The sequence below is a fragment of the Palaemon carinicauda genome, chromosome 37, assembly GCF_036898095.1.
Source record: "Palaemon carinicauda isolate YSFRI2023 chromosome 37, ASM3689809v2, whole genome shotgun sequence".
NCBI lineage: Eukaryota > Metazoa > Arthropoda > Malacostraca > Decapoda > Palaemonidae > Palaemon > Palaemon carinicauda.
Window position 1 is genome coordinate 18769877 of NC_090761.1, and position 15463 is coordinate 18785339.

At 36.5% G+C, this 15463-nt stretch overlaps 1 protein-coding gene across 4 annotated transcripts in view; it reads right to left on the reverse strand.

The window, feature by feature from the left end:
• The window catches only part of LOC137629480 (myelin expression factor 2-like), a 100996-nt gene extending 91927 nt beyond the window's left edge, over positions 1 to 9069 (reverse strand). For all 4 annotated transcript variants that reach the window (XM_068360810.1, XM_068360809.1, XM_068360808.1 and 1 more), the window contains exon 1: positions 8940 to 9069. In XM_068360810.1, coding sequence (XP_068216911.1) covers positions 8940 to 9064 — 125 coding nt within the window. In that variant the 5' untranslated portion in view covers positions 9065 to 9069. The remainder of the gene's footprint in view (positions 1 to 8939) is intronic.
• Positions 9070 to 15463: the final 6394 nt, after the last annotated feature.

Genomic DNA, 15463 nt, shown 5'->3' on the forward strand with positions numbered 1-15463 from the left:
CTTCAACACCGAGACAGGAGACTTGAGTCTTGTTAAGATCTGGGGATCATGATAAATCACGAGAAGTCATCATTGCATCCCTCTCAAAAGACTGGTATACATGGATATTTTAATCAACACCAATCTTCAGAAAGTTTTCCCCTCAGACAACAGAGTACAGTACACAGGCTGAGGGAGGTGGCTTGCCCTTCCTTAGACCAGCACAGCTTACAGCCTAACGGTGGTTGTGACTTCTAGCTTACCTAGCCTACCTGGTCCGTCTAGTGCACAATGGTCGTCTTTGGGTTTGAGCTCTTCAGTACAACTTAAATCTAGGTGGAACCACCACACCTGCTCCCCAGATATTCTTGTTCTCATGGGACAGGAGCAGAGGACGGATTTTCTGTGGTGGGTGACAGAAGAGGACCTCCGCAGAGGGATAGACCTTCTCGTCTCTCCCCTGGAATTAATGCTCTAAACAGACGCTTCAAAAGACTGGTGGGAGCCAAAATGCTGCACTAAATAGCTTCCGGGCTATGGTCAAGAGTCCAAAAGGTACCAGCACATAAATCTTCTAGAGATGAGAGCAGCTTTCCTAGCTCTTCAACAGTTCCTGCTGGGTCACTCTGTGGTGTTGATGAGCGACAACACCACACTAGTGACATACATAAACAAACAAGGCAGTACCTTTTTGCAGCCCCTATACCATCTGGCAGTAGAGACTCTACAATGGACAGAAGAACACTCGATGTCCCTATCCGCGCGCTTCATTCCAGGCAAAAGGAATGTACTTGGCAACAATCTGAGCAGAGCAATTCAGATAGTGGGCTTCAAACAATCTCTGAATTATCTGATAGCCAACAAAGTCCTGACTTTGTGAGGTTCTCCAACTGTGAACCTGTTCGCAATGTCCCTAAACTTTAGGCTCCCACTCTACTGTTCCCCAGTCCCGGATCTTCAGGCTGGGACAACATCGACGTGTACGCCTTTCCCCCCTTCCGTCTGACGAGAAAGCTGCTCAACAAGACCAGAGTATCCAACAACATATACAAGACACTCATCGCTGCACTATGGTATCATACAGAATGGTTCCCAGACCTTCTGCAGCTCCTGATGGAGCTACCAAGGGAACTCCCTCCACGACCAGATCTACTCAGACAACCACACGTGAACATCTTTCACAAGGCAGTAGCTTTCCTACGTCTTAATGCCTGTAGACTATCCAGGATTTCCTTTCTCAGAGAGGATTTTCATAAGGAGTTGGGAGAAGGATGTCTGGATACCTCCGAAGATCCTCTGTGTCAGTTTACCTGCCAATGTGAACAGTCTTCTGTGGTTGGTGTCGTAGAAGGGCTATCTCTTCCCTCGATGCCACTATTCCAGCAATACCGGAGTTCCTTGTATACTTTCAAGTGAAAAAGTCCTCTCGGTCTCGGCAGTGAAAGGCTACCGCTTAGCCTTAAGCATGGCCTAAAGACTGAAAGGAGTCAATCTTTCCTCTTCCTTGGAGTTATCTCTCCTCACACAAAGCTATGAGATCACTTGCCCCCAGTCAGAAGCTAGATCTCCTCTTTGGAACGTGGTTCTCGTCCTTCAGTCCCTGGAGGGCGCTCCTTACAAACCATTACTCCAGGCAACAGATCACCATATCACTTTGAAGACGGTGTTCCTACGCACTTTAGCTTCAGCAAAGAGAGTTAGAGAACTTCATGGTCTATCCTACGATGTCGCCCATTCAAGGGGATGGGGAAGGTGGCACTCTGCTTCATCCCTAAATTTATTGCCAAGACTCAAAATCCAGCGGTCACGGATCGTAGAATCAGAGCTTTTCAGATTGTGAATCTTCGTTCTGCAACCGACGATCCAAATCAATTATTGTTATTATGCCCAGTGAGGAGCTTGAGATATTATATTGAATGCACTGCAGCAGCTCGTCCAAGTGTAACAGCCCTTTTCATAAACACAGGGAGGGTCAAGAGGAGGGTTACAAAGAATACCATCTCAGCCTGGATTCGAAGGGTCAACGACCATGAACTGAATCCTGACCCTCCTCCCAATCGATTACTTAAGAGCGCCTGATGTCATGGGCAAAAGCATGTCCTTGGCTTTTAAACGCAACTATTTTGTGACAGATGTTACAGTGGGTGTGTGGAGACCTTCACCACCCACTACTGTACTTATAAAATGACCCTTAGGAACATGGATACGTATTTTATCGATCTTCTGGAGGCTACACAACACTGGTTTAAAAATATCTCAGGCTCCTTGATGGACAAGTAGCAGATGGTTGAGGACATTGATCACCTGGGATTAGTCTGTATGAATGAATGGCTCTTTTCTTTTCCTTCAACTTCCCTTCTCTTGGGGAAGAGCACCATGGGTCCTCTGCACACTGGCCCCACCTATCTGTAGGTAATAACTATTTCCCTTGTGTAAGCTAGTATAGCCTTCATACTTGTACACGTCCCCAATACACCCCGCAAGGTAGGTATTGGGACCGTCTATGTTTGAATCAAAATTCCTATTTCTACATTTGGAATATTTTTACCGAGTCACATTGCTAGTTCCTCACAACCTCACAGGTTGCTCAGGCCGCTACAGGCACATCAGATAAAACCCCAGGTCAATGACCAAGCCAGAGGTCGGACTACCAGCTCCCTAACGAATGAATCATCCCTATTAAATAGCGTTTGGTTTGTTAGTGACGGAATAAATTACAAATTTGGAAGTAACTTGTATTTTTCCTAACGTACAAACCTTTAGCTATTTATATACTGTCCTGCCATCACCTGCCCCCCTTAAGTCCTGACTGCAATCAAAAGTGATGTGTGAATGAGTAAGGGTACCTAGTTACCCCGGATACTCCCTCCACCCTCCCACTATCTTGTGGTTGGGTGGTTGCCACCTCGCTTTAAAATCTCAATGGCTAGTCTTCCAACTTTGTCGAAATATTATCCCTATCAAATAGCTAATAGTTTGTAAGTTAGAAAAAATACAAATTACTCAATTATTATTATTATTATTATAATTACTAGCTAAGCTACAACCCTAGTTGGAAAAGGTTTGTCCTGTAATCGTAATTAAAAAAAAAAGTTACAGTAATCAAAACCCAGTAATATTAATTAAACACTATCAAAACACTCGATCTTTTGTTTGCCAGGACTTCTGGATGCATAAAATACGTGATTTTTTCAATCCCATTTTCTCTAGTCGTTCATAGCTGTGTTCATCCTACTACAAATACCTCTTTACTTAATTCAGCATATTCACCAGTAATTATTCACTAGTTTTTGTTCTGTCATAGTTCGCTTCAATCGCTGATAACCACTCTCTCATTATCCCTATGTTCTGGCAACTAGCACAAGTTTCACTATGAGCATTAACCCTGTGAGCTTGTATTTTGATGTTATTTTATTCATCTAATTTATCTTGGTTCAACTATACAAATTTAAACGCTCTAGCCTCCGTTCAAACACGCAATTGGCTTCCATTTCCCAATACAGTATCAAATATATCAAACATTTCTACTACTGTATAACTTAAATATAATAAGAACATTGCATATTCTATCATTAAAAACAAATAACCAAGAGGCTTCGAATATAAAACCTTGGGCCTTTTTCATTCTATTCAAACAAGTAACGTACGACAGAACCACCACATATCAGTGTTTTTCTGAACAACGGTTGGAAAGAAGCTCCTGTGGCTGGTGCTGTCATAAGGAGAAAAATGGAAATTTCTTATCAAAATCTACAATTTCGTTAATAGAGGTTTCCACCAGCAGAATATGGGATCCAAAACAGTGTATTTGCAAAGATCTATTCAATTATGAGACTTCCAATGTCCTAACTAACATTGGACTGCTCTATAATGAAACAGAATATAGTTCATTAGGAAAGATGTAAAGTTTCTTATTATGTGTCAAATCAAGGGAAAATGTTGTTCATCTTGGTATAAAATACAATAGGAATTTAGTTTTACGATTTACGAAATATTATAATTGTGTTACATGGCCAGGGGTGAAGGCGGTTGGGAAGCAAAACCAGGGTTGAGATTTAGTCTTAAGGCAAGCAAGCTAAAGATACGGCAGTCTAAAGGGGGTTGTACCACCGGTAATTAATTAACCCTGGAAAGGTACGGTGGGTCGTCCGCGACCCCGAGCGTCAAAACAAAAGATGTTTTTCTCACGTGACTCACCCCCGTGACTGAATTTGTGGGTGATCGACCTGCAGTCGGTAACTCGCCTACACGCTCTAGTAGTGTCCAGACGTGCATCGCTGTAGCTGTACTCCTTCCCAGATTTCTGAGACGCGTCGGGGTCGAGCGCGACCGAGTTTACCTTCTAAGGTAAGTTGCATAATTATCAAAGTTATTACGTATTATGAAATTGTCGTAGAATGGTGCAACTTGTATAGGTTATCAGTTGTGAAAAGTCTTGGTGGATGGTTTGGCTACCACGTGCATGATTTTTTTTTTAGTTGAAATGCCGTTCATCAACACGAGGACCATTTTACCGCGAGTGCCTCTTTTTCAGTTTTTTCATTTTTTGGCCAAGTCATTTTTCCGTAAGAAATTGCCAAATAGTGTCGCAAAACTTTTGATTTTTTAGTGTTGGACAGTGTCTAGATGATCTGGCTACCCATGCGTGACTTTGTTTTTGTCAGATACGCCGTAGATATTGGTATGTGGGGTATTTTCCTGCGGTTGCCAATTTCTGTTTTTTTTTCAATATTTATAAAAATTTACTACGTAGTAAGGAATTGCCATATAGTATTGATTTTTTTTCATGTTTATTTGTTGGAAAGTGTGTCTTGATGGTAGGGCTACCACGTGCATGAATTTTTTTTATCTGAGATGCCGTATATTAGAATGTTGGCCATTTTTCCGCGAGTGCCCCTTTTTATTTGTTTTGCATTTTTTTGCTTAGTCATGTTACCGTAAGAAATTGGCAAATAGTGTCCCAAACCTTTAATTTTTTTAGCGTTGGAAAGTGTTTCTAGATGATCTGGCTACCCATGCCTATCTTTTTTTTTAGCCAGATATGGCGTATATATAGGTATGTGTTCGATTTTCCTGCGATTGCCACTTTTTCGTTTTTTCCCATTTCTTTCAAAATTACTACGTACTAAGGAACTATCACAGAGTAATGATTCATTTAGATGTTTATTTGTCGGAAAATTTTGTTTACTTCTTTTTTGATTGAATATCAAATTTTTTTAGCTAAAATATTATATTGTTTTACAATTTTTTTTTTTTCAATTTTATTTCCCTTCAAAAAAATTTGTTTGGGTCAGAATTCTAATTTTATAGTCGTAAAATAATCGACAATCATCCAGCAACCCACCATACAATTTTTATGCATATCCAAGAATAATTAGATTAGTAAATAACACCTTGAAATTGACATACCCTTCCTACATTTCAGGTGGCAGAATAGGGAGTCTGAGTCAGTGTGGTTGGCGGCCATTTTGTGGACATAACCGAAGCGTAAGTTGCCCTATCTATATATATTCTTGTTCCCTATAGAATTTGTGATATTTTGGTATATTTTTACCTGCATAAATATCATATTATATATTAAATATATGTATTTTTTTACGAAATTTCTAAGTACTCAAAAAATGACCTTTAGATATGGCCCCTGATATAAATGTAATTTACAAAATAATGAAGATTTTTTTTACATATTTCTATTTTAGGATAACATATGTTTATTCCCTAAAAAAATTATCCACTTCCTATTTCATTTGGGTACCCAAAAAAATTCATGAAATTTGGACAATTTTTTTTGGCCAAAAAAAGTTACCCTTTTTTTCTCATTTCAGATCTTCACCTCCATGGGTCCGACTTCATCCAAAATACATCAAGATGTGTCCTAAACATTCAAGAATCAATTCCTAAAAGGATTTGTGTATATATGTATACATTTTTTTTTATGAATTTTTATGTAAGGTCTTTTTTTTCTACTTAATTTTTTAAAATATTTATAATAAATAGTTTTTCTGCAGATGAGTAGTATTTATCTTTACAGTAGTTTTAAGCATTCATTGAATTTTTTTTGGCAAAAAAAAAAAAAAAGGAGGTTACTGCAAAAACAGGTTTTTCAAGAATTTTTTTTTGCGTCGGGGTCGCGCACGACCGAGTATACCCTTAAAGGGGTGTCCGAGGAGCGTACCTATCCAGGGTTAAGGGTTTTATTATAGTTCAGGTCAGGGAAACATTTTATGATAAAAACTCATGTACTGGATCTGTAATTTCACCTAATCAATTAGGTAAAGGGTACAGATCCTAGGTTAGGTTAGGTGGGGAACCTCATGTTAAGTGACGTTCTTGTTTGTTTCCCTTTCAAAATGTGGTTCTTCTGTCAACTTTTGAAATTTTACACTTTATCTGTCAAACCAATTACAAAAACTCCCATTATCTTAGTGCATTTTATTAGTTACACACAGGAAAAGCTTTTCTACTAATAAGCAGGTTATTTCCTATAGAAATACAGTATGCCCGTTTTCTTTGAAAACAGAATTTATTTTTACAGCAAATATAAACTTATTTAAATATATGCTCCTCACTTATGGCAAATGTTACATATTGCGCTGCGTGTGTTAGCTGAATGGGCAACTCATTTTGGCGGATGAAACTTTGACGACCGAACTACCTACGCATTGTTTTAATTTTACAGGAATGAAAAGGTGAACTAGTTAGTTTAGCCTCAGGAAAAAAGGAATGAAGAAGAGAAAAGAGGGTTTTGTTAAAGGAATGAAGAGAAAAAGAGGGTTTCATTATAGTTATGGACGGGGAAAACTTTCCTACTAAAGAGCAACTTTATCCTATAGAAAAATTTCCGCTTCCTTCGAAAATGACTCCTATTTTTGCCACAAATAAATATTAGCTTCCGTTCGTTCGTATGTACTTACCAGTTTTAGATTTTCTGCACATATACCACACCCTTCTACGCATAAGCCCCGACCCCTTTATTTTGACCACTAGGCTTATTCATTTTGTTACAAACCCTCCTCATTTTTACCCGAGGCATTCAAGTATTTTTACCCACGATATTCAAGTATTCTACTTGATCTGACCCTTCTTATATATAAATACCATATGTACCCATTCTTTTTTGCAATGTCTTACCCAAGAATTACTCTTTTTTTTTTCTTATAAACCCTTTAACATTTTTATCAGCGTCATTCAAGTATTCTACTTGATCTGAACCCAAGGCATATACTGTACCTTAATCTGACCCTTCTAATACTGTATGTACCCATTCTTTTATGCAGTACCCACATGGACATATTACGTTTTACCCAAGACATTTTTCTAACACCGTATGTTTATGCAATACCCTCCTGGACATATTTTTTACCCTAGTTATTAAAATATACTTCGAGACTTGACCCCGCTAATATCGTTATGTATTCGTTGGTGTACAGTAATATACTCACCAGTATATTTCTCTTTGTTTCCATGCCCCTTTCAAATGTTTTCTCCTTTATTACATTTCAATTTATTATCAGAAAATAATATTTTATCTTACTATTTTTTCGTCACACCGATTGTCATAACCTCATCACACCCAGTTTTCACATAAATACTTGCTCTGAACAAGTTTCCTTTAGAGTCTCTGTGCTGTTTCCGTTAACCAGTCACATAGCCTACCAATTGGTACGAAAAGTTGCCACAGGGCAGGTGTAATATTTTCACACCCGCTTTTCTTTTCTTATCACTTCAAATAGTCCCACCAGTCCTTTCCCCAAGCCTTTTTCCATGTTAAGCCTTTGTCCGTGTTCCAATGTTTACGTGTACTATTATCCAATAGAAACATGTAATAATTGTAGTTGCCCCTACCTAGAAGCAAAAGGGAAGTTTCATGGAAATTACCCCCATGATCCCCAGCCTTCAACCTCCCGATCATAAATAGTCATTATTTTAACTTTCAAGTTAAATAATCTGGATAGTGAATGCAGTTCATTATTTAAGTTATATTGATGTTAGCGCGCACGGCTCAACATTGTCGCTTGCCAGTATATACGGAGCTTGATATTTTCATTTTTTCGAAGCAAAGCGAGCCCATGGCGAAACAAACACCATTAAATTTATAGTAAAACCTTTCTATTAGCGTGCGCAGCTAAAAATTACCATTTGCCAGTAATTACTGAACTTGATATTCTTATTTTTTCACATTAGATTTAAGGTAATCATTTTGAATAGAAAATATGTTTTCCCATAATAAACTATGTGACTTCACTGAATTTGACTTCATTTCAATTACCAGTTTTAGTGAGTGTGTAGTTTGCAGTTGAAATGAAGGTAAAAATCGCTTAAATCACGTTATTTACTACAAACCATATTTTCTGTTTGGAATGTTTCTCTATCCATAAATATAAATTTACCAAGACGAAGAGATTTCCATTACTCTGCTTACTGTCAAACACATCCGCCAAACGAGTTGCCGTTCTCCTTTTGACAGCTAGGCACAGAACCATCTGGTTCGGGTAAAGGAGGATAAATTAAGTTTACATGGATGAGTGCAGATTCAAGTGTAGCCCACAAGTTTATGTTTCTGGGTTGTACCAGAAAAGGTTTCTGTTATGGTTAAATTGTATTCATTTTCGGTTGAAGCCTTAACTCTGAGCAACAGCTCTTAGACAAGTAGAGTATTAAAATAACAAAAACATTTAAAGGCCGACAATATATCAAATATATCTCAAATCGGCCTTTCTCTAATTCTTTTATTCGAATTAGCCTGTATCCCTTTTAAAGTCACTGGGTTGTAGTAACCTGCTTTAACAAATATACATGTACTTTGGCTAGTAATAACAATTGTATGAATAATAACAATCTTTCAGGCAAACGTCATCAAAAGCCGAAAGCAAAATCTTCGTAGAAATACTTAATTTTTCTAATAAAGCGGTTATAAATAGCACTTATTTTCAATGGCCATCAACTCTTCGTATATTTACCTGTCGCGAGATTCGGAATTGTAGTCTAAATCTTCTTTCACCGACATGATGAATTGGGATAAAATTAAAATAACCGAGATGAATTTACGCCACTTGTCTACCACATACAGACTGAGTGACGTCATATACCAACAACACAGTATAGATGGCGTCAACAAATGTCCGATTCCCTTTCTACATTGCTAACTTTATAAACAAATATGTCAAATCTTTATTACACGAATCAGTCACATCTATATCATATCCAGATTTTATTTATATGAGCCATTGGTTGAAATGCAAGCAATATGAATTATTTCAAGCTGTTTGTGGAGAGTGAACATAAGCCATTGGAATGTAAATACGGAATCAGAACAAATAATTTTATTAACCGGTCCCGTGTAATGAAATTGTAATTTAGTGTTCATTTTCCTCGTCCAAGAAGGATAAGATAACTAATCTGTGGTCTATGCATTGGAGCATAATGGTCACATAAAACACATTTAATGAAGGACATGACGTGCCAAACACTTCTCTGCATTGTGACATTTAAGTTGGTATTTTACAAATCTCTCAAATATTCCAGATTACTTTTTTAATTATACATGTGCATTCTAAGGGTAATTCATCATATTCACTGATTGTATTTGTCGCGAATATAATTATGCACATTGGTGTTTTATTATTATTATTATTATTATTATTATTATTATTATTATTATTATTATTATTACTACATGCTGTTACAACCCTAGTTGGAAAAGCAGGATGCTATAAACCCAGGGGCTGCAACAGGGAAAATAACCCAGTGAGGAAAGGAAACAAGGAAAAATAAGATATTTTAAGAACAGTAACAAGTTTAAGATAAATATTTGCTATATAGAATATGAAAACTTTAACAAAACAAGTGGAAGAGAAATGAAATAGAATAGTGTACCCGAGTGTACCCTCAAGCAAGAGAACTCTAACCCAAGACAGTGGAAGACCATAGTATGCTACAGAGACTATGGCACTACCTAAGGCTAGAGAGAAATTGTTTAATTCTGGAGTGTCTTTCTACTAGAAGAGCTGCTTATTATAGAAAAAATAGTCTCCTCTACCGTTACCAAGAGGAAAGTGACCACTGAATAATTACATTAGTTAACCGATTGAGAGAAGAATTGTTTTGTAACATCAATTTTGTCAGGTATATAAAGGCAAAGGAGAATATGTAAAGAATAAGCTTGACTATTCGGTGTATGTGTAGGCAAAGGGAAAATTAACTGTAACCAGAGAGGATCCAGTGAAGTACTTCTCTGACCAGTCAAAGGACCCCATAACTCTCTAGTGGTAGTATCTCAACGGGCGGCTGGTGCCCTGGTTAACCTACTACCTATAATGCAATATAGTATAGTGTAGTAGCTTCCTTTTTACTGGCCATCTATAGTTGCACTAAACTACAGTAATCCATATCAGACTACTGCTATTTCTCATTACTGTTAGGCAAGGTACAATTCTAATTGGAAAAGCCGAATGCTTCAATACTCCAGCAGGGAATTTAGCATCCCACCAGGGAAAGGATGGCAAAAATCTAAAAAATTCAAGATCAGTCCCAGCATTAAATGTAAAAAACTATCTGCAATATATGTAAAAAAAAAAAAAAAAAACGAAACGACAACCTGACTAAAATAAAAAAAATTGCAACCAATCTCAACTACTGAAATTCAAATCATGTCCAACTCTCCACTATCTAGTGACAGCGGTGATAAAACTTGTAAAATGCAATGTAATACGGTCTGAGAATATCAAATGGCAAGGGATTATGAAATATCTTATGCAACATTTAAAAATAGTAAACTAAACGACGGTGCAAGAAATTAACATCCAGATTAGGTATAAAGAAATTAATTGGCATTGAATTTCTGTGAAACCAATTAAGCTGAGACTCAGTGACTGAAGACCAAACAGGAGGATAGGTATATAAAACAGTGAAGAATGAAATACTTAAATCATTTCCCCAGGATAGGGTGATAACTAAAAATCTTAAAAGACTTCCCAAATATGCCAGTGTTTTGTGTGGTTGAAGAAGAAACAGACGTAATGTGTTTCTCTCAAGTACTTTGCAATCAAATATCGCACTTAGAATTTTAAACTGATTGCTTACAGTTATATACATCGCCAATTGAAATATATGGATGCTTAGGGACCACTTACTTTGAGTTTTGTTAGCGTTCAACTTCATCTAGGATGGCCAGGGCACCAGCCACCCGTTGAGGTTTTACCGCCAGAGAACTATTGGGCCCTTTGACTGGCTAGACAGTACTAAATTGGACCCTTCTCTTTGGTTACGGATCATTTTCCATTTACCTACACATACACCGAATAGTCTGGCCTATTCTTTACATATTCTCCTCTGTCCTCATACACCTCAAGTTACATTTTGGGTAAATTACCGTCGCTGGGGTTGCAGTAATTAATCCTGATAATAACAGTCTATCAAAAGCTTCTTTTTAGAATATTCATCCAAATACTTCTGTACCAAAGCAATGTTTTTAATATATCCCAAGTTTCTTACTACAGTATTAATTTGAGTACTGTGAGACATTACATTCAAATAATAAAACAAGGTCACGAACTCAGCTAGATCTCAGGACCGAGTTGTTATTAATATATTTTTGGATATCGGTTATTTTTCTTAAGTTGTATTTTGTTAAACTCAGTTTCATTTTCATTTCAAGTCCTTTGTTTAACTGCCATCCATTCCCTAACACTGGTAAGAACCTGGTTTAAAGTTTCATCACTATTATGTATGTCGAAGTTAAATTTCGTATCATATCTGCAAGTAGTTTAAACTCCAACTTGCTTCTCTGAAGCACTTTTGATAGATCTATAGTATATATACAAAGTAGGATTGGGCCTAATACACTTCCCTTGGGTACCCCTCTGTTTAATAGTTCATATGATGAATGAGAGTTTCCAAGTTATATGGGGTAGTTTCTGTTAACCAAATAATATTTTAGATAATAAAAAACTTTATCTTTAATGTCAAAAGACCGTAAACTATTAACTAGTAGTTCTTGCATAACTATAAAACGCTAAGATCGAGTAATTTCAAGGTACCATGTTTGTTTTCTCTTATAATTTTCAGCATTGGATGTTCTTAAGTGTATTGGCAAAAGAACCATGTCTAAAGGCAAATTTTAGATTTACGGAGACTATTATATACTTGAATATCCTGAGACTTAATATTTGATTGTAGATAAATGATTTTCAAACGATTTAAATATTCGATTGTGAATAAATGATTTTAGGCTTAAAAATTTTTGGAGGAAAAGATTTTACCAGAACCGGTAAAATAAGATTGAGAACCATGTTTGTCTATTTTACCGGGACGATAGAATAGCCTTCAAACCTTTTTACACAAGTTCTTTTTATCATCTTGAGATTTGAGTAGCCTTTGAGAACAAGCCCAACTTCCCCCTCCCAGTAACTTGCCCTCTCTTGGAATATGAAAGAACCCAAAGTATGTGTATGGGGGAGGGGGGGGGGCGCTCTCATTTCAGCTATCTTAGCCTTATCGAGGTTAGTTTCCCAAGTTTCAGATACCACTGATATGTAGAGACATTTCTCATTCATCAATTCTTTGATTTGAATTGTTTTACAACTATTATTATTATCACTTGCGAAACTACAACCCTAGTTGGAAAAGCAGGATGCTATAAGCCCAGGGGCTCCAACAGGGAAAATAGCCCAGTGAGGAAAGGAAAGAAGGAAAGATAAAATATCTTAAGAAGAGTAACAACATTAAAATCAATATTTCCGATATAAACTATAATTAACAAAATAAGAGGAAGAGAAATTAGATAGAACAGTGTGTCCGAGTGTACCCTTAAGCAAGAGAGCTCTAACCCAAGACAGTGGAAGACCATGGTACAGAGGCTATGACACTACCCAAGACTAGAGAACAATGGTTTAATTTTGGGGTGTCTTTCTCCTAGAAGAGCTGCTTACCATAGCTAAAGAGTCTATTCTACCCTTACCAAGAGGAAAGTAGCCACTGAACAATTACAGTGCAGTAGTTAACCCCTTGTGTGAAGAAGAATTTTTTGGTAATCTCAGTGTTGTCAGGTGTATGAGGACTGAGGAGAATCTGTAAAGAGTAGGCCAGACTATTCGGTGTATGTCTAGACAAAGGGAAAGAACCGTAACCAGAGAGAAGGATCCAGTATAGTATTGTATGGCCCGTCAAAGGACCCCATAACTCTCTAGCGGTAGTATTTCAACGGGTGGCTGGTGCCCTGGCCAACCTACTACCTACTAACAGATTGTACAGTATGTCTATATAGCTGCAATTTATAACGCCCTTAGTACTCAGGATCCGTATTTTATGCTAGTGTTGTCAGTTCCAAGTATAAAACCTTGCAATTTCTTATGTTCATTATCATTTGGCTTTATCAGCTTCCAAGGTTTTGGTTTCTGGTTTTCACTCCGCAAAATAAGTTTGCGGGCACTCTATCGCACAATGGGTGCAAAGGCTCTAAGTAGTATACTTAGAGGATATTCAAGAAAAAGAAGGAAGATGGTGGAAACAACCTGCAAAGTATTTGGAAGAATTAAGTTTAGGTATAAGACAAATAAGAAGAATGAACAAGGCAGAAATAAAAACGGAAACCAGAAAGTGGGATACTGAAAAGTGGAAAGAAGAAATAGAAAGTAAAGTGAGCCTAGAAATATATAGAACGTGGAAGAAAGAAATTAAGGAAGAGTTAATTTATGACAATACATTTGCTTCAGTGATATTTTTTAGAGCAAGAACTAATACGTTAAAACTAAATATTGTAAATAGACACAATGGAGGGAATGTAAACTGTAATTTTTGTGAAAATGAGGAGGAAGATTTGATACATTTTTTGTTATTTTGCCAGGAATATAGAAAAGAAAGGAATGAAGTAATTGAGCTACAACAACCATACGAGGAAGACCCAAAGAAAATAGTAGGATTATTTTTATTTAGTGAAACAAATATAGAAAAGAAAAAAGAAGTATTGAACATAATGTGGAAGAAAAGACAAAACAGTACAAGAAGATAAGCGTTAGAGGCGCCGTTGTAAAGGCTATGCCTCACCCCGGAACCTGAACCTGAACCTGATTACTGTAATTGAGTTTTTTTCCTGTACCATAAACACATTTTTTAATGAGCATCTCAATCTTTAATTTCATCGCATTCTACTTTGAAACAATTTGGGATAATACCTTGTTATCAGTTTTGGCAACATATTGTGGTAAAGTTTGGTATTTTTTTAAATTCTTCTTTCAGATACCTAATACAACCAGCTCCCTGCGAGGGTTTTGCAACATACCCACGCTTATGTTTATTTCCGCTAACTGTCTTAATTTTGGGCATGAGAATAAGTGTTCTGTATTATCTTCATCTTTGCATAGATTACACACATCATCTGTGTATGTTTCATGAAATTTTCCTTTAATTTGAGTTTAACGTTGCATTCATTATAGGGATTGCCTCACCCATACACATTTCTCTTATATAAGACTGTGGGTTTTCTTCAACGAATCTCATTTTGTGTTCATAACTTTCTTCATTTCTTCAATAGCTTTCTCTATATTTTCCATGATCCATTTCTTATTTTCCTTTTTAGGGCCCTTCCCCCCAAATTACTATTTCTTCTTTTTCAATCCCATATTTACAACACATTTCTTCAATGCTGCTACTCTCGCACTTCCAATAGGGGATATGATAAGTCTCTTTTTTAGAAGAGTTTTATGATGTTATGGAAGGGCATTATTTCTTTTATTCTATTGTGTCCATATTTCTGTTTTTGCAAAGATGGAGAAACTTGGTACCGTCAGAGGGATTTGCCATTTAATCGCCGCCACTATAGTATTCTTTATTTTATTTCTTTCACCATTTTACATATTTGTTAGCATATATATATATATATATATATATATATATATATATATATATATATATATATATATATATATACACACACACACACACACACACATATATATATATATATATATATATATATATATATATATATATATATATATATATATATATATATATATATACATTCATGTGTATATATATATATATATATATATATATATATATATATATTCGGTATTATTTTACTGTATTACAGGGCAATGTAACCTAAGGAGAAAAAAAAAATTTGCTATAGAAAAAACTCCGTTTCTATTTTACTTAAACGGACTATTTTGACCATCATGGACTATCAAGTCGCGCAGTGATACGTATGAACGGTATGAATATGATATGTGTCATCTGTTATCGTTTCGGTTGTTCATAATATGCAAGTGGTCATATTGACTCATATATTAGATATTATGGGTATGTCCTATGAAGCCATAATTTCGAAACGTTGCTGATACTGCCCTGGTGCATCAACCCTTAAAAGTTATTGGTGAAGACGACTTGAAAGGAAATAATACACTGTACTACAGTAGAAAACTGTACAGAGGTCTGAAGACGTGAAAAAGTGGAAAGCTACGTGATCGAGAGCAGAATCCTGTCC